Source organism: Carcharodon carcharias, chromosome 19 (assembly GCF_017639515.1).
Source record: "Carcharodon carcharias isolate sCarCar2 chromosome 19, sCarCar2.pri, whole genome shotgun sequence".
NCBI lineage: Eukaryota > Metazoa > Chordata > Chondrichthyes > Lamniformes > Lamnidae > Carcharodon > Carcharodon carcharias.
Genome location: NC_054485.1, coordinates 79,887,548 through 79,905,434, shown reverse-complemented (window position 1 = coordinate 79,905,434; position 17,887 = coordinate 79,887,548). Strand labels below are relative to the sequence as shown.

The 17,887-nt window shown below is 48.2% G+C and overlaps 1 protein-coding gene and 1 long non-coding RNA gene across 2 annotated transcripts in view; one reads left to right on the top strand and one right to left on the bottom strand.

Moving 5' to 3' along the window:
* The window catches only part of LOC121291119 (class I histocompatibility antigen, F10 alpha chain-like), a gene marked incomplete at its 5' end in the record, with an annotated part of 58,425 nt that extends 51,805 nt beyond the window's left edge, over positions 1–6,620 (bottom strand). Inside the window, one exon of the mRNA XM_041212186.1 lies at positions 6,596–6,620. Within this exon, the coding sequence (XP_041068120.1) occupies positions 6,596–6,620 (25 nt within the window). The remainder of the gene's footprint in view (positions 1–6,595) is intronic.
* Positions 6,621–6,779: 159 nt separating this feature from the next.
* Positions 6,780–16,591, top strand: LOC121291120. Its single transcript, XR_005945962.1, has 3 exons — positions 6,780–6,945; positions 12,872–12,989; positions 15,838–16,591. It is a non-coding gene; the product is annotated as an uncharacterized LOC121291120 (long non-coding RNA).
* Positions 16,592–17,887: the final 1,296 nt, after the last annotated feature.

Here is a 17,887-nt window from a genome sequence, read left to right as displayed (position 1 = left end):
TACTCCCTCACCTCACACCCCTCCAGTTAGTTTGACTCACGACCCTCACTCTCCTCCCATTATTTTGACTCCCTCCCCTCAGTCCCTAAATGTTAGTTTGACCCCTCCCCTCACTCTACTCCTGTTAGTTTGACACCCTCCCTTCACTCTCCTGCTATTAGTACGATACCCTCCCCTCACTCCCCTTCTGGTTGTTTGACACCCTCCCCTCTCTCTCCTTCTGTTCATTTCAATCCCTCTCCTCACTCCCCTCCTGTCATGTGTGTCTCCTTCCCCACACTCTCCTCCTTTTAGTTGGACCCCCTCCCCTCAGTCCCCTCCCATTAGTTTGACTCCCTCATCACACTCTCGTCTAATTATTTTGACCCCTCGCTTCACTCTCTTCCTGTATGTTTGACTCCCTCCCCTCACTCTTTTCCTGTAAGTTTGACTCCCTCCCCTCACTATCCCCCTGTTTCTTTGACTCCCTCCCCTCACTCTCCTGTTAGTTTGACACTCTCCCCTCATTCTCCTCCTGTTAGATTGAATCCCTCCCCTCACTCCCCTCCTGTTAGATTGAATCCCTCCCCTCACTATCTTCCTATTAGTTAGACTCCCTCGCCACACTCCCCTCCTGTTAGTTTAACACCCTCCACTCACTCGCCTCCCGTTAGTTTGACTCCCTCCCCACACTCTCTTCCTGCAAGTTTCACACCGTCCCCTCACTCTCGTCCTATAAGTTTGACTCCCACCCCTCACTCCACACCTCTTGACACCCTCCTCTCATTCACCCCCTGTTAGTTTGACTCCATCCCCTCACTCTTCGCCTCTTACTTTGAGTCCCTCCCCTCACTCTCCCGCTTTCAGTTTGAGTCCCTCCCCTCTCTCGCCTCCCGTCAGTTTTACACTCTCCCCCACCCTCGTCCTTTTAGTTTGACGCCCTCCAATCACTCTCCTCCTGTTACTTTGACCCGCTTCCCTCACTCTTCGCCCGTCAGTTTGACTCCCTCCCCTCACTCTCCCCCTGTTACATTGACTCCCTCCCCTCACACTCACACTTTTAGTTTGAGTTAGTCCCCTCATTCTCCTCCTGTTAGTTTGACACCCTCCACTCACCCTCCTCCTGTTAGTTTAACCCCCTGCACTGAATCCCCTCCAGTTACTTTGATTCCCTCCCCTCACTGTACTCTTGGTAGTTTGACACCCTCCCCCCAGTCTCCTCCTTTTAGTTTGACGACCTCCCCTCTCTCCCCTCCCGTTATGTGTGTCTCCTTCCCCACACTCTGCCCCTTTTAGTTGGACCCTCTCCCCTCACTCCCCTCCTGTTAGTTTGACTCCTTCCCCTCATTCCCCACCCATTAGTTTGACTCCCTCCCCACATCTTGTCCTGTTAGATTGACCCCTCCCCTCACTCTCTTCCTGTAAGATTAACCCCCCAACCTCACCCTACCCCTGTTATATTGACTCCCTCCCCTCACTCTTTGCATTTACTTTGACTCCATCCCCTCTGTCTCCTCCTGTTACTTTGACTCCCTCCCCCTCTCTCTATCTGTAAGTTTGACTCCCTCCCCACACTCTCTACCTGTAAGTTTGACTCTCTTCTCTCACTCCACTCCTGATAGTTTTACCCCTGCCCCTAGCTCTCCTCCTGTTGATTTGCCCGCCTCCCCTCACTCTCTTCCTGAAAGTTTGTCTCACTCCCCTCACTCTTCTCCTGTTGGTTTAACACCCTCCCCTCAACCACCCCCTGTTAGATTGATTCCCTCCCCTCACTCTTCGCCTATTAGCTTGACTCCCTCTCTCCTGTTAGTTTGACCCCTGCCCTGACTCTCCTCCAGTTACTTTGACACCCTCCCCTCACTCCACTCCTGTTAGTTTGACTCCCTCCCCTCACTCTCCTCCCGTTAGTTTGACTCCCTCCCCACATTCTATTGCTGCAAGTTTCACACCCTCTCCTCACTCTCGTCCTATAAGTTTGACTCCCTCCCCTCACTACCCTCCTGTTGACACCCTCCTCTCACTCACCCCTGTTAGTTTGACTCCCTCCCCTCACACTTCGCCTCTTACTTTGAGTCCCTCCCCTCACTCTCCCGCTTTTAGTTTGAGTCCCTCCCCTCTCTCACCTCCCATTAGTTTTACTCCCTCCCCACACACTCCTCCTATTAGTTTGACCCCCTCCCCTCACACTCCCCCTGTTAGTTTGACCCCCTCCCCTCACTCTCCTCCTGTTAGTTTGACGCCCTCCCCTCACACTCCCCCTGTTAGTTTGACCCCCTCCCCTCACTCTCACGCTTTTAGTTTGAGTTACTCCCCTCATTCTCCTCCTGTTAGTTTGACCCCCTGCCCTGACTCTCCTCCAGTTACTTTGACTCCCTCCGCTCAATCTCCGCCTGTTAGTTTGACTCCCTCCCCTCACTCTTCTCTTGATAGTTTGACACCCTCCCTTCAGTCTCCTCCTTTTAGGTTGACTACCTCCCCTCTCTCCCCTCCTGTTATGTGTGTCTCCTTCGCCACACTCTGCCCCTTTTAGTTGGACCCTCTCCCCTCACTCCCCTCCTGTTATTTTGACTCCTTCCCCTCATTCCCCACCCGTTAGTTTGACTCCCTCCCCACACTCTTGTCCTGTTAGATTGACCCTCTCCCCTCACTCTCTTCCTGTAAGATTAACCCCCTCCCCTCACCCTCCCCGTGTTATATTGACTCCCTCCCCTCACTCTTTGCCTTTTACTTTGACTCCCTCCCCTCTGTCTTCTCCTGTTACTTTGACTCCCTCGCCCACTCTCTACCTGTAAGTTTGACTCCCTTCTCTCACTCCACTCCTGTTAGTTGTCCCCTGCCCCTAACTCTCCTCCTGTTAGTTTGACCCCCTCCCCTCATTCTCTACTCGGTAATTTGACTTCCTCCCCTCACTCTCCTCCCGTTACTTTGACTACCTCCACTCACTATCTTCCTGTTAGTTTGACCCCCTCCCCTCACTCTTGTCCTGTTAGTTTGACTCCCTCCCCTCACTCGCCTCCCGTTAGTTTGACTCCCTCCCCACACTCTCTTCCTGCAAGTTTCACACCCTCCCCTCACTTCCGTCCTATAAGTTTGACTCCCTCCCCACACTCTTGTCCTGTTAGATTGACCCTCTCCCCTCACTCTCTTCCTGTAAGATTAACCCCCTCCCCTCACCCTCCCCGTGTTATATTGACTCCCTCCCCTCACTCTTTGCCTTTTACTTTGACTCCCTCCCCTCTGTCTTCTCCTGTTACTTTGACTCCCTCGCCCACTCTCTACCTGTAAGTTTGACTCCCTTCTCTCACTCCACTCCTGTTAGTTGTCCCCTGCCCCTAACTCTCCTCCTGTTAGTTTGACCCCCTCCCCTCATTCTCTACTCGGTAATTTGACTTCCTCCCCTCACTCTCCTCCCGTTACTTTGACTACCTCCACTCACTATCTTCCTGTTAGTTTGACCCCCTCCCCTCACTCTTGTCCTGTTAGTTTGACTCCCTCCCCTCACTCGCCTCCCGTTAGTTTGACTCCCTCCCCACACTCTCTTCCTGCAAGTTTCACACCCTCCCCTCACTTCCGTCCTATAAGTTTGACTCCCTCCCCTCACTCCACTCTGTTAGTTTGACTCCCTCCCCCACTCTCTACATGTGAGTTTGACTCTCTTCTCTCACTCCACTCCTGTTAGGTTTACCCCCGCCCCTCACTCTACTCCTGTTAATTTTACTCCCTCACCTCATTCCCCTCCAGTTATTTGACTCCTCCCCTCACTCTCCTCCTGTTATTTTGACTCCCTCCCCTCAGTCTCTATTCCTTTTAGTATGATCCCCTCCTCTTACTCTTCTCCTGGGAGTTTGACTCCCTCCCCTCAGTCCCCTCCCGTTAGTTTGACTCCCTCACCACACACTCGTCTTGTTATTTTGACCCCCTTGCTTCACTCTCTTCCTGTAAGTTTGCCTCCCTCCCCACACTCTCTTCCTGAAAGTTTGACTCCCTCCCCTCACTCTCCTGTTAGTTTGACACCCTCCCCTCACTCTCCTCCTGTTAGTTTGACACTCTCCCCTCACTCTCCTCCTGTTCGTTTGACACCATCCCCTCATTCTCCTCCTGTTAGATTGACACCCTCCCCTCACTCCCCTCCTGTTAGATTGAATCCCTCCCCTCACTCTCCTGTTAGATTGACTCCCTCGCCACACTCTCCTCCTGTTAGTTTGACTCTCTCCCCTTACTCGCCTCCTGTTAGTTAGACTCCCTCGCCACACTCCCCTCCTGTTTGTTTGACACCCTCCACTCACTCGCCTCCCGTTAGTTTGACTCCCTCCCCACACTCTCTTCCTGCAAGTTTCACACCCTCCCCTCACTCTCGTCCTGTAAGTTTGACTCCCTCCCCTCACTCCTGTTGCCACCCTCCTTTCACTCACCCCCTGTTAGTTTGACTCCCTCCCCTCAATCTTCACCTCTTACTTTGAGTCCCTCCCCTCACTCTCCCGCTTTTAGTTTGAGTCCCTCCCCTCTCTCGCCTCCCATTATTTTTACACCCTCCCCACACTCTCGTCCTTTTAGTTTGTCGCCCTCCCCTCACTAGCGTCCTGTTAGTTTCACCCCGCCCCTCACTCTCCTCCCATTACTTTGACTCCCTCCCCACACTCTCTACCTGTAAGTTTGACTCTCTTCTCTCACTCCACTCATGTTAGTTTTACCCCCGCCCCTAACTCTCCTCCCATTACTTTGATCCCCTCCCCTCACTCTCTACCTGTTAGTTTGACCCCCTCCCCTCACTCGTCACCTGTTACTTTGACACCCTCCCATCACTCACCTCCTGTTAGTTAACACCCTCCCATCAAACTCCCCCTGTTAAAGTGACTCCCTCCCCTCACTCTCCTCCTGTTAGTATGACTCCCGCCCCTCACTCCCCTCTTGTTAGTTTGACAACCTCCACCCACTCTCCTCCCATTAGTTTGAATCCCTATCCCCCTGTTAGATTGACTCACGACCCTCACTCTCCTGTTAGTTTGACTCACGACCCTCACTCTCCTGTTAGTTTGACTCATGACCCTCATTCTCCTGTTAGTTTGACTCATGACCCTCATTCTCCTGTTAGTTTGACTCCCTCTCCTCACTCTCCTCCCATTATTTTGACTCCCTCCTCTCAGTCCCTAAATGTTAGTTTGACCCCTCCCCTCACTCTACTCCTGTTAGGATGACCCCCTCCCCTCACTCCCTTCCTGGTAGTTTGACACCCTCCCCTCTCTCTCCTTCTGTTCATTTCAATCCCTCTCCTCACTCCCCTCCCGTTATGTGTGTCTCCTTCCCCTCACTCTCCTCCTTTTAGTTGGACCCCCTCCCCTCAGTCCCCTCCTGTTAGTTTGACGCCCTCACCACACTCTCGTCTTGTTATTTTGACCCTCTCACTTCACTCTCTTCCTGTAAGTTTGACTCCCTCCCCTCACTCTCCTCCTGTTAGTTTGACACTCTCCCCTCACTCTCTACCTGTTTATTTGACCCCTTCCCCTCACTTGTCGCCTGTTACTTTGACTCCCTCCCCTCACTCTCCTCCTGTTAGTTTGAACCCGTGCCCTGACTCTTCTCCAGTTACTTTGACTCCCGTCCCCACACTCTCCTCCTGTAAGTGTGACTCCCTCCCTTCACTCTACTCCTGCTAATTTGTCTCCCTCCGCATCCCCTGCTTCTGTTAGTTTGTCACCCTCCCTCATTCTCCTCCCATTAGTTTGACTCCCTCCACTCACTCTCCTCCTGTTAGTTTCACTCCCTCCCCACACTCTCCTCCTGTTAGTTTCACCCCCTCCCCCTCACACTGCTCCTGTTAGTTTGACTGTAGTGTGACAGCCAATCACAATGGGACGGCCTCCTGTACAGGAGGAAGGCTGAAGCTGGCAATGGGGACACGACTGTCAGACATTGTGTGAAGAGGGACAACACCTTCCGCAGGACAGGCAGAACCTGAACAGCTGGAGGGTAGAGGAGAGGAAAGGGGGCAGGAAGGATACGGAGATCATACCTTCAACACAGGATTCACCAGCAGAGACGGAGCGACCTGGAGATGACTGAGACCCAGGTCCTTCCTGTAACCGTCAATGTCTCTGTGCCCTTTAACCTCTTCACTCCTGGCTCCTTCCTTGGATCAGCTGAGGACCTTAGTGACATCTCACAAACAGCTGCCCACCACAGCATCTGGCTGGGCACTGATGCCCTCTTTCCCACAGCTGGACAGTACTTGCAATTCACAACAGACCCAACGTCACAAGCACAGAGGGCATTGGGTTCACCTACATTACTGGATTCTCCCTGGTTCAGGGCACCATCCAATGTACCCAGGTGGTCATCGAGACGCCCAGTGACCTGCCAGTGAGATCCATCAACAGGAACGACACCCACCCCCTCAATATCCACCTGGTCTGTGACCACAAGAGCTACTTCCATGTAATATCTGTCGTGGGGAGTGTCAATCAGTCCCACACTTCATCTGACCCAGCTCCATCCCCACCCCCACTGGCTCTAAGTGGACAGGGAACCTGTCTCCATATCACTTACAGGGGCAACCCTGTGGAAATCTGAACTTTCATCACTTTCCCACCGGAGGCAGCTTCCTGACCCCAAAACATACCCGGATCTCGCTTCCTGCTGAAATTTCAGCTATTACTTTCTGTTTCCCAGCCTGCATCTCACTGTGTCTGTGTTTGATCCTCTTGGTAACTGGTGACAAAAGAGCTTTTATCCATTTAATTGGGTATTTTTCTGAGACTAGCCAATCATTCACCCTCTGGTTGTGTAATCAGGAAATTATCAAGTCTTGAGATAAACAGTTTGTGTTGTTTTTCCCAGTTTATGAACAGGATTAATTTCCACCCTCAGAGTGTTTCATTCCCAGCTCCTGATTGGAACAGGGAGAGTGGATCCCCAGCATGTTGCTGATCCTTTTCTCCATCTCCCTGTGTTTTTCCTGGGTCTCTCCCGGTAAGTACAGAATTCAGCCCTCCATTCTCACTCTCACTCTCTCTCTCTCTCTGGGGCTAATTTGAATCTTTTGGTGAGAGTTTGAAATGGGTGATGATTGATCAGCCGCCTGTTATACAGGCAGCCTGATATTTTACACCATTGAAGTCAGCACAGTCTGTAAGACTCTGATGGGATTTGTGTCCAGCTCTCCTGACAGCAGGATGTAGAAACACCGAGAGCAGAGAAGCTTGGAGCAAATGGAAAATGATTCAAATGGACACTTTTAATTTTCACATCGATTGGGAGAAGCAAAACAGTTTCGTCACTCCTGGTCTAAAGTCTTCAAAACACTACGGAGAGGAGAAGGATAATCCATGTTTAACCCACCCCAGGATCAGCTGTGATGCCCTCATGGTTGAACAAGCCAGGTTATCTCAGTCCACCACCATCCTCCTGACCCTGTATAAAGGGGTGATTAAAAAGCTCTGTGAGGGACAGTGGAGATCCTGCTCTGGATTGTCCATCACCCTGTTTGACAGTCAGACTGTTCATACAGTGACTGTTCCCCCACTATGATATCACACTTCATCCTCCCAAATATTCCTCTTTCTCTTCATTTCAATCCAGAATTCACTCACACCACATGTTCCCTGGTCAAGATGACTGATGTCATGCTGACAATCCTCAATGAAAAGATCAAGAGAGGATAAGAGGTGTTGTAATGGAGAGGAGGGGGGAGGGGGTGGCGGGGTGCAGGGTGGGGACTGACATGCCACTTTACCTCCTCTCTCCTCACTGTCCAAGTCCCCAAACTCCCCTTCCAGATGAAGCAGTGATTCATTGCACTCTTTTCAATTTAGTTCACTCTATTTGCTGCTCACAATCTAGTCTTCTCTACATTGACAAGACCAAACGCAGACTGAGTGACCACTTTGCAGTGCACAAGCCTGACCCTGACCTTTCGGTGAGTTGCCATTTTAATTCACCATCCTGTTCTCATGCCCACATTCCTGTTCCAATGAAACCCAACACACGATGTAAGAACAACACCTCATCTTCCAGTTAGACAATTTCCATCATTATGGAATCAACATGGAATTCAACAACTTCAGACCATGAGCCCTGTCCTCCATTATAAATTTATTTTCTCCCACTGCCAATCTGTATCTTGATTTCATCTTTTTACTTTCAGACTGTGGATGCAGATGAAGTAGAAATGGGCATGAGTGAAATGCAGAGTAGGGAAGGGAAATAGAGCAGTCACCAACTTTTAAAAGCAGGAACCAGGATGGTAAACCAGCAGGGGCACAACCAGTGTGTTTTCAGTGTGTAAAGTCTGGGAATATGAGGGAATATTGTTGTCGTTCCAAAAAAAGCCAACAGAAGGCGATGCAGTCAGAACAGTGTCTGCAGCCATGAACGTGATCGGCCTCTGCTCAAACCTAATCGGTGAGAACCACATTGGCTGCCAGAACTTATTGTGAAAAGAGAAAATGAAGTCTTTTGTATCCCAGTCACCAGGAAAAGAGATCACTGTCCTCAGGGTTAGCAGTTGGCTTCAAACACAGAGATGTCACCTGAACACAGGACAAACACCACGGTGTTGTTAAAAGGGCTTCCTGGCAAATGTTTACATCTTCCCTTATTTACCGTTTGGTTACACAGTAATCTGGTCACCGATGTAGTGATGGTCGGGGTCATTCTGAACTTCCCAATGCAGGGGGGTAATCTAATGCTGGGCAGTGCCTTGTGGGGAAGAATGATATTGTTTCTAGCGGGTCTAGAACAGCCCACGGAGATGGAGCAACTGAGGGGAAGAAGCAAAATTCTGCAGCTGCAGGGGGCTGACGAAGTCCCAAAGTCCCAACAGGGGACGATAGGGCCAGTAAGGGTGAAAGAGGCTAAAGGAAAGCCAGTAGGATTTAAGGAGGCCAAGACAGAGGAATGTAAAGGAGCTGAGGTAACAGCAGCAGAGGTCAAAGGGAATGTACTAGAGGTCTGGTTGGCAGGAACGGTGTTAATGATCTAAACAAGGACAGGGAAAGTACCCAAACACTATTCCTCACGGACTCAGGAGTCAAACTTGAGTTTCCACGTGGCTCAAAACACACTGAAGACTATGGCCTGAATTTTCAGTCCTGTGACATGACCACAGGCTCAGGACAATTCCCTGCTCCACAAACCCTATCTGGAGAAAAGTGCCCTCGGAGCTAGGGTTTTGGTTCCAGGGGGTAGAGAGGAGGAGACATTGTCGGGAGGGTGAAAATGGGAATCATGGTGGACGACCCCAGAAAGAGTTTGCAAGGTGCCGGGTGTGGAGGTGCACTGGTCAAAAAACAACCTCAGTGCTCCAGCACTTTATTGAAGAAACCCACCCACTCCGCCCCACCATGACCCCTCATACCCTCTGTACTAACTAATGCCATTCACTCACCCCACCATGGCCCCTCATACCCTCTGTACTAACTAATGCCATTCACTCACCCCACCATGGCCCCTCATACCCTCTGTCCTAATGCCACTCACTCACCTCCCCATAGCCCATTATAGCTCCTGTACCAACTAATGCCAACTCTTGTCAACCCATGCCCCCCATCCACCACCCTTTTCTCTTTTACCTACCATGCCAACCCATCCAGTATCCATTATGGGTATTCCTTAGGACCAATGCTGAGATTAAAGCTTTTGAGCGTCTATTGATGAATTCAGTATTTCAAAAAAACACTCGTATTGATAAGAAACTATTCACTACATTTAACTTCCTTTATTCCATTATAAAAGCAGGCATTTGAATTCATCGTCTCACCTCAAAGAGTTTATAACCACTTGCAGCTGTCAGTCAAACTATGAACTGACAGGCACCCCACTGTGATAATGAAAGGCTGTGAAATCAGCCATGCAGCACTAACGCTGTAATGATCCATCAGAGACTTGTGGCAATAAAGAGAAAGACAAAAACTGATATTTTCTAATAAGGCAGACAGTGTTTTTTAAATATTGAAAGTGCAGGAGGTTAAAATGCCTTGACAGTTTCACAGTCCTCTTGACAGTTCACTTGACAGTTCTCTTGCCAGCTCCAATGAGATTGACAGTTCCATTGAGTTTATGCACTTTTTGCGCATATTCACATTTACTTTTAAAAGTTTGAAAGGGCACCTGACCTTTCCAAAAGGGCACCTGACCTTTCCAAAAGGGCACCTGACCTTTCTAAAAGGACACCTGTCCTTTCCAAAAGGGCACCTGACCTCTCCCAAAGGACACCTGACCTTCCCAAAAGGTGCCTTGGAATCATATGCAAAGGGGTTCCTTACCTCTCCGAAAGCGTATCCTACTTCTCCAAAACACTCTGACAGCTTTAGACTTTCCCCGACCAGGTTTAAATTGCACCAGTCATGTTTTGGACATCCCACTAATCACATCAGCCTTTAACAAGTGCAGTTGCCTCTGTGAACCACAGGTGTGTGTTTTAGAATTTACCCCCATTCCCCCACATCTAACAGCCCCCCATGAAAGTTACGACTGCTGGGTCCAGGGGCTGGACTTCCAGATTCAGGCTTTCGCTGCTGTTTCCATAACAACAGAGAGGCTGTCTGTCTGCCCACTACTTCAGGCATGAATGTCTGGAGGAACATCAATATGTCTATTGGCATTAAAATGTCCAAACTCCTATAAACAAAAGCTAGTGAAAATCCAACACATTTTGAGAACACATAACAGGGAGTTCAAAATGGAAAAAGGATAGAAGGCACAAGGTTCCTAAATTAAAGCCTTTTGACAGGCAAACTTCAAGGCCCAAAAGAAAGTCATTAAGAGTGTACCTCATCCAAAAAAGGAACTGAAAGCTGAAACAGAAAGATTGGCTGTTGCAGACAGTGGCAGCTGGAGCAGTTGGAAGATGGATGTGTGGATACCTGAATGAGAGCAGAGTGTGGTCTTGAGATGTTCATGTTTCTCTTGCTTCACCAGGAAAACCAGGGAAAAAATGTAATCCGGGTTCCTTTTTGTTCCTGTGTGGCTGGGACATGTCAGCTCAGCACTATTGTGTCATGTTCCTCACTTTTAAGTATGAGCTTTATTCAATGTGCATACTTTGGAATTAACTTTCTCTTTATAAAGTGGACAATGTGCTACAAAGGTGATTGTCCAAGTTCAGATGACCTTCCCTGTGAACTTAAAAACCGACTCACTGTCTAATAGAGACAATTGGGCACATCCCAGGTGAAAAGTTGTTAATTACACGTGATCTGAGATCATCAAAAGGCATTCCCAATTTTTTTTATTCATTCACAGGATTTGGGTGTCGATGGCTGGGCCAGCATTTATTGCCCATCCCTAAATGCTCTTGAGAAGATGGTGGTGAGCTGCTTTCTTGAACTGCTGCAGTCCATGTGGTGTAGCTACACCCACAGTGCTGTTAGGGAGGGAATTTCAGGATTTTGACCCAGCGACAGTGAAGGAACTTAGCAATATTAATAAAAACAGAAAATGCTGACAATACTCAACAGGTCAGACAGCATTTCACAGAATCACAGTGCAGAAGAGGCCCTTCGGCCCATTGAGTCTGCACCAACACGTGAAAAACACCTGACCTGCCTACCTAATCCCATTTACCAGCATTTGGCCCATGTCATTTGTGGAGACAAACAGATTTCATGGCGGAAAGTTCTGCTCTCGCTAGTGGTGAGCTTGGAGCTGGGAAGGCTCTGGAATTAGGTGGGATGATGACATTGCTGAAATCTGTTGCCGGAATTCAGTTCTGGATTGGAAGGCTATGGCCGACCTTCCTGCCTCAACTCCTATTGAGGCCCCTCAGTGTTCAGTAATGACCACTTAAGGCCCTCATCCCGCCTCCACTGGGACTGACACAGCTACAAGCCGGCCTGTCACCATGCGTTGTGCACAGCGGCTGAAACCATGCAGCCGGCTTATCACTTCCAGATTGGGGGGGAGGGGGTGCTGCTTCCCTCAATCAACGGCACTCGGTGCCTGATCAAGGCACTGGACATCAGGAAGGAGGGCGGGGGCTGCTGAGAGCCACCCCTCTACACCCCTCACCCCATGGCCCCAACACCCTGAAAAGCCCCCCCAACCCGACTCCGGCACACAAACTGCCTGTAACCTGGGCCGCTCCACAAGCCTGGATCTCCAGGAGGTGATTTTCCTGCAGCTGTCACTGCCTCCCTGTGGCGCTGCTGAGTACCAGAGCTGCTGGCCTCTGATTGGCCAGTGGCCAGTGACCTCACCGCTCGGATTGTGCTTCCCCAGGCTTTCCCAAAAAGAGGCAGCGAGGGTCTGTAGCCGGCTCTCCACAAGTGTTATCTCTACCTTTTAGCCTATTTCGATTCCCCCACCCCACCCCCACTAGGTCTATCTGTACCTTGCTCGTCCTGCTTTCTACCCTTAATGTCACTTATTAGCACATTCCTTAAATAATATCACCACCTTCAACACCTCTTTGTCCTTTTGTCTATGACATCTTTTGGTTATCTCCACCTATCACTGGCCTTCTATCCAGCTCTACCTGTCCCACCCCCACCCCCCCTATCCCCGACTTAAACCAGCTTATATTTCACTTCTTTTCTATTTTTACTTAGTTCTGTTGAAGAGTCATACGGACTCAAAATGTTAACTGTGGTCCTCTCTGCAGATGCTGCCAGACCTGCTGAGTTTTTCCAGGTATTTTTATTTTTGTTTTGTTCTCCACAAGCAGGACCTGGCTCCTCGCGATGAATTCGTCCAATGTTTCAGAACTGATGACAGGTCACCAACCTGAATGTAAACTCCGTTTCCCTCTGCATAGATGCTGCCTGAACTGCTGAGTATTTCCAGCATTTTCTGTTTCGCTTTCAGATTTCCACCATCCACAGTATTTCGCTTTTATCTCAGTGTAACAATTACAATCCTCCAGTCCACTGCTTATTCATCATCATTTGCTCTCTGCAAGGAATCCACATTTTCCAATGGACAGAGATTGTTGAGATCACTGAAGACGGCTTCATGAAGAGATCGATCCTGTCAAATTGAACACAGCAGCTTGGCAGAGACCCAGCTCTATCAGTGGGGTAAGGAATTGTAGAGCATGTGTGTGTGTGTGTGTGTATGTATGCGTGTGTGTGTGTACGTATGCGTGTGTGTGTGTATGTATGCGTGTGTGTGTGTGTGTGTATGCGCGTGTGTGTGTGTGTGTATGCGCGTGTGTGTGTGTGTGTGTATGCGCGTGTGTGTGTGTGTGCCTGTATGTGTATCACATGAACAGGACGAGGCCATTCTTTCCACCATTAAGTGAGATCCTGATTGATCTGTATCACAGAATCACAGAATCTCACAGTGCAGAAGAGGCCCTTCAGCCCATCGAGTCAGCACCAACACGTGAGAAATACCTGACCTACCTACCTAATCCCATTTACGAGCACTTGGCTCATAGCCTTGAATGTTATGATGTGCCAAGTGCTCATCCAGGTACTTCTTAAAGGATGTGAGGCAACCCACCTCCACCACCATCCCAGGCAGCACATTCCAGACCATCACCACCCTCTAGGTAAAAAGGTTTTCCCTCACATTCCCCTAAACCTCCTGCCCCTCACCTTCAACTTGTGTCCCCTTGTGACTGACCTTTCAACTAAGGGGAACAGTCGCTCCCTATCCACCCTGTCCATGCCCCTCATAATCTTGTACACCTCGATCGGGTCACCCCACAGTCTTCTTTATTCCAACAAAAACAACCCAAGTCTCTTCATAACTTAAATGTGTCTGTGTACCTCAGCTCCATTTACTCCCTATTGCTCCTTATCTCTCGCTGCTCTTACACAACAAAAATCTCCCCATCTCAGTGTTGACAAAGTCAGTTGACCGTCAGCATCCACAGTCTTTCTGTGTGAGAAAGTTCCAGATTTACACTGCCCATTTGTGATTTTTGAATTCTTTGCTGGAACGTTTACATCACTGGCGAGGTCAGCAATTGTTTCCCGTCCCTCACTGATCTGACCAGCCAAGAGCCTTGCTAGGCCATTTCAGAGGGTGGGTAAGAGGCAGCCATATTGCTCTGGGTCTGAAGTCACAAATAGATCAGAGCAGGTCAGGACAGCCAATTCCCTTCCCTAAAGGTCATTAGTGACTAGATGGGTTTCTATGACGATCGATGGTAGTTTTCAATTCACATTTTTAAAATAAATTGAATTTAATCTCCACCAGCTGGTGTGGCAGTATTTGAGACAGGGTTCCCAAGAGTAAGCCTGGGCCTCAGGATGACTAGTCCAGTAAAATTAACACAATGTGTGGAAAGAATTTCCTGATTTCACTCCTAAATGACCTCACTCTAATTTGAAGATGATTCTTTCTTGTTCTGGATTCCATCAACAGAGAAAATAGTTTCTCTCTCTAGGCCCTATTGACTCCCTTTATCATTTTAAACATCTCCATCAGATCATCCTTCACCCTCTTAAACACAAGAAAATACATGTCAGCTTTATAGAACCTGTCCTCATAACTGAACCCTCTGAGCTGCGGGATCATTCTGCTGAATCTACACTGTTCTCCCTCTAAGGCCAAGATACCTGATGTGAGGTTTGGTGTCCAGAACTGAATGTCATTCTCCAGATGGAATCTGACCAAAGCCTGTACAAATGAAGCATCATTTCCTCACTTTGTGTTCAAACCCCCTTGAGATAAAGGACAACAGCCCATTAGCCTTTCTGATTGATTTTTTATAACAGTGATCGAGCTTTTAGTGATTTGTGTACATGGCCATCCACATCTCTGATTTTTTACAGCTCCTAAACTCTCAACATGAGGAAAATATTCCAATTTGCCTTTCCCAGATTTAATGTGGATGATCCCACACTTCCCCACATTGGGGAAAACTGTGGCAGATGAAATTCACTCATTTAATCTGTCAATGTCCCTTCACTGTGTCTCCGAACTTAGTGTCATCTGTAAACTTGGATATACAACTCTCTGTTCTTGCATCCAAGCCATGAATATAGATGGTGAAAAGCTGAGGCCCCAGTCCAGATCCCTGGGGAATACAACTTATCACATCCTGCCAATGTCCCCGGTCAGACCTGGGAATGGATCCAGGAACAGAGAGACAATCCTGATATTATTCAAATGTGTTTCAGAAATCTCAGAACACAGTGGAGATCTTCTAATTCTTGGAATTGTAACAGGATTAGTGATCACTGGAATTTTTATATTTGGGATAATTGGAATTTTCATTTGGAAAAGGCAATGGAGAGGTAAGAATCCAAGAGAGGGGAATGTGGAACTGAGGGGACAGAGTGAGTGTGGGGTAATCTCCAGTACTGGGAGTACAGGACACTGAGAGGGGAGAGTGAGAGAGAGGGGAATGTGGAACTGAGGGGACAGAGTGAGTGTGGGGGAATCTCCAGTACTGGGAGTACAGGACACTGAGAGGGGAGAGTGAGAGAGAGGGGAATGTGGAACTGAGGGGACAGAGTGAGTGTGGGGGAATCTCCAGTACTGGGAGTAAAGGACACTGAGAGGGGAGAGTGAGAGAGAGGGGAATGTGGAACTGAAGGGACAGAGTGAGTGTGGGGGAATCTCCAGTACTGGGAATACAGGACACTGTGTTGAATGGAACTGATTTAATTCCCACACACAGATACACAAGTATAAACATGTCTTGTTCCCTGTCTGATCTTCCTTTGTGTGATCGGCCCAGACCAGGTGTAATATTGATCATTAAACTCACCACACACACTCACATCCTCACCTACTGAATATCGATGGAATGGAAGAGAATGACAGGATCTCCATAAAGTGTAAGGATGGAGGGATGTGTGGGAATGAGTGTTTCTTAGACAATCTCCATTTCCCTCACACTTGTTGTGTTCTCACTCTCTGATAATGGTTTATTCCCCATTCTAACTGACATTTATTTTGCTTCTGCAGATTCACCAAGTGTAACTTACACAACAGCTCAGAGTAAGTGACTGAGGGACAGATTGTTGGGAATGAAATACATTTACATTTTCTGCACATTTCTCTCATTCTAATTTATCTCAGTTTTAAAAGGTCCTTAAATGTATTTGGGTTTTTATTAGGAGTTTTCTGACTCAATATAAAAGACTCTGAAACACGTCAATTGGGTCAATCGATGGGATAAAATCCCATTTCCAGAGCTTGGACAGGTGAAGGGTCAGTCTCCAACCCTCTCCTGTTAAAGTGTCGGGGATTGTGTTGGTCGCTTCCCCATTGCAGAACTTTCCCCTGCAGGAAGGACTGACCCTTCACCTCACTGACCAGATTGTTCCAGAAATCGATGGAATGGAGGATCCAACATGGATGTGACTGGATCCAGGCCTCACGGAGAAGCTGAGGAAACTCCGACTGCAGCTGTTGGGGCAGCTGGAGAGCAGCTGGGGGCTGATACATTTGGATATTGAGAGTGAGAAAATCCCTCTCCCTCCCCCAGGAAATCAGACCAAAGAGCAGTGTAGATGGAGAGTGAAACAAGTTTTATTTTATTTTATTTTAACAGCAAATCCCCATTGCAAGACCTTCGAAGTAATCAGTGTTGAACAATGTAAACCTCAGAAAATTGGTCTAAAACATTTCATAACATTTATGTTAATGAGTTATTTTTCTACTTTGTAAATTGTTGTAATCTTAAATGTTTCATGTTAATAAAAGTTATTTTGAATTATTTAGAGTGACTCCAGGATGATGGGTAAATACAACAACAACAGACGCAAATAGGACACCAACAATTTATAATTTACAAATAGAATTCTCATTAAATAAGACAACACAAACATTTCCTCAAAACGTAACAGCAACAAACCCCCCGTCTCTGTGCCTGAGGGTCACTGTCACAAAGGGGGAGAGGGGGAGATAAAGACGTCCACTCTGCAAGAGCCGCCACCCTAATGCCCCCTGCATCTTCCCCGTGCCCGTGTCCATAAGACCATAAGCCCATAAGACATAGGAGCAGAAATTAGACGATTCGGCCCATCGAGTCTGCTCCACCATTCAATTAAGGCTGATAAGTTTCTCAACTCCATTCTCCCGCCTTCTCCCCGTAACCTTTGATCCCCTTACCAATCAAGAACCTATCTATCTCGGTCTTAAATACACTCAATGACCTGGCCTCCACAGCCTTCTGTGGCAATGAATTCCATAGATTCACCACTCTCTGGCTAAAGAACTTTCTCCTCATCTTTGTTCTAAAAGGTCTTCCCTTTACTCTGAGGCTGTGCCCTCGGGTCCTAGTCTCTCCTACTAAAGGAAACATCTTCTCCATGTCCACTCTATCCAGGCCTTTCAGTATTCTGTAAGTTTCAATCAGATCCCTCCTCATCCTTCTAAACTCCATCGAGTATAGACCCAGAGTCCTCAAACGTTCCTCATACGTTAAGCCTTTAATTCTTGGGATCATTCTCGCGAACCTCCTCTGGACCCTCTCCAGGGCCAGCACATCCTTCCTGAGATACGGGGCCCAAAATTGCTCACAATATTCTAAATGTGGTCTGACCAGAGCATTACAAAGCCTAAGCAGCATATCCCTGCTTTTATATTCTCGTCCTCTTGAAATAAATGCCAACATTGCATTTGCCTTCCTAACTACTGGCTCAACCTGCAAGTTAACCTTAAGAGAATCCTGGACTAGGACTCCGAAGTCCCTTTGCATTCCAGATTTCTGAATTCTCTCCCCATTTAAAAATTAGTCTATGCCTCTATTCTTCCTACCTCACACTTCCCCATGTTGTATTCCATCTGCCACTTCTTTGCCCATTCTCCTAACCTGTCCAAATCCTTCTGCAGCCTCCCCGCCTCCTCAATACTACCTGTCCCTCCACCTATCTTTGTATCATCTGCAAACTTAGCCTGGATGCCCTCAGTTCCTTCATCTAGATTATTTAATGTATAAAGTGAAAAGTTGTGGTCCCAACACTGACCCCTGCGGAACTCCGCTAGTCACTTGTTGCCATCCTGAGAAGGA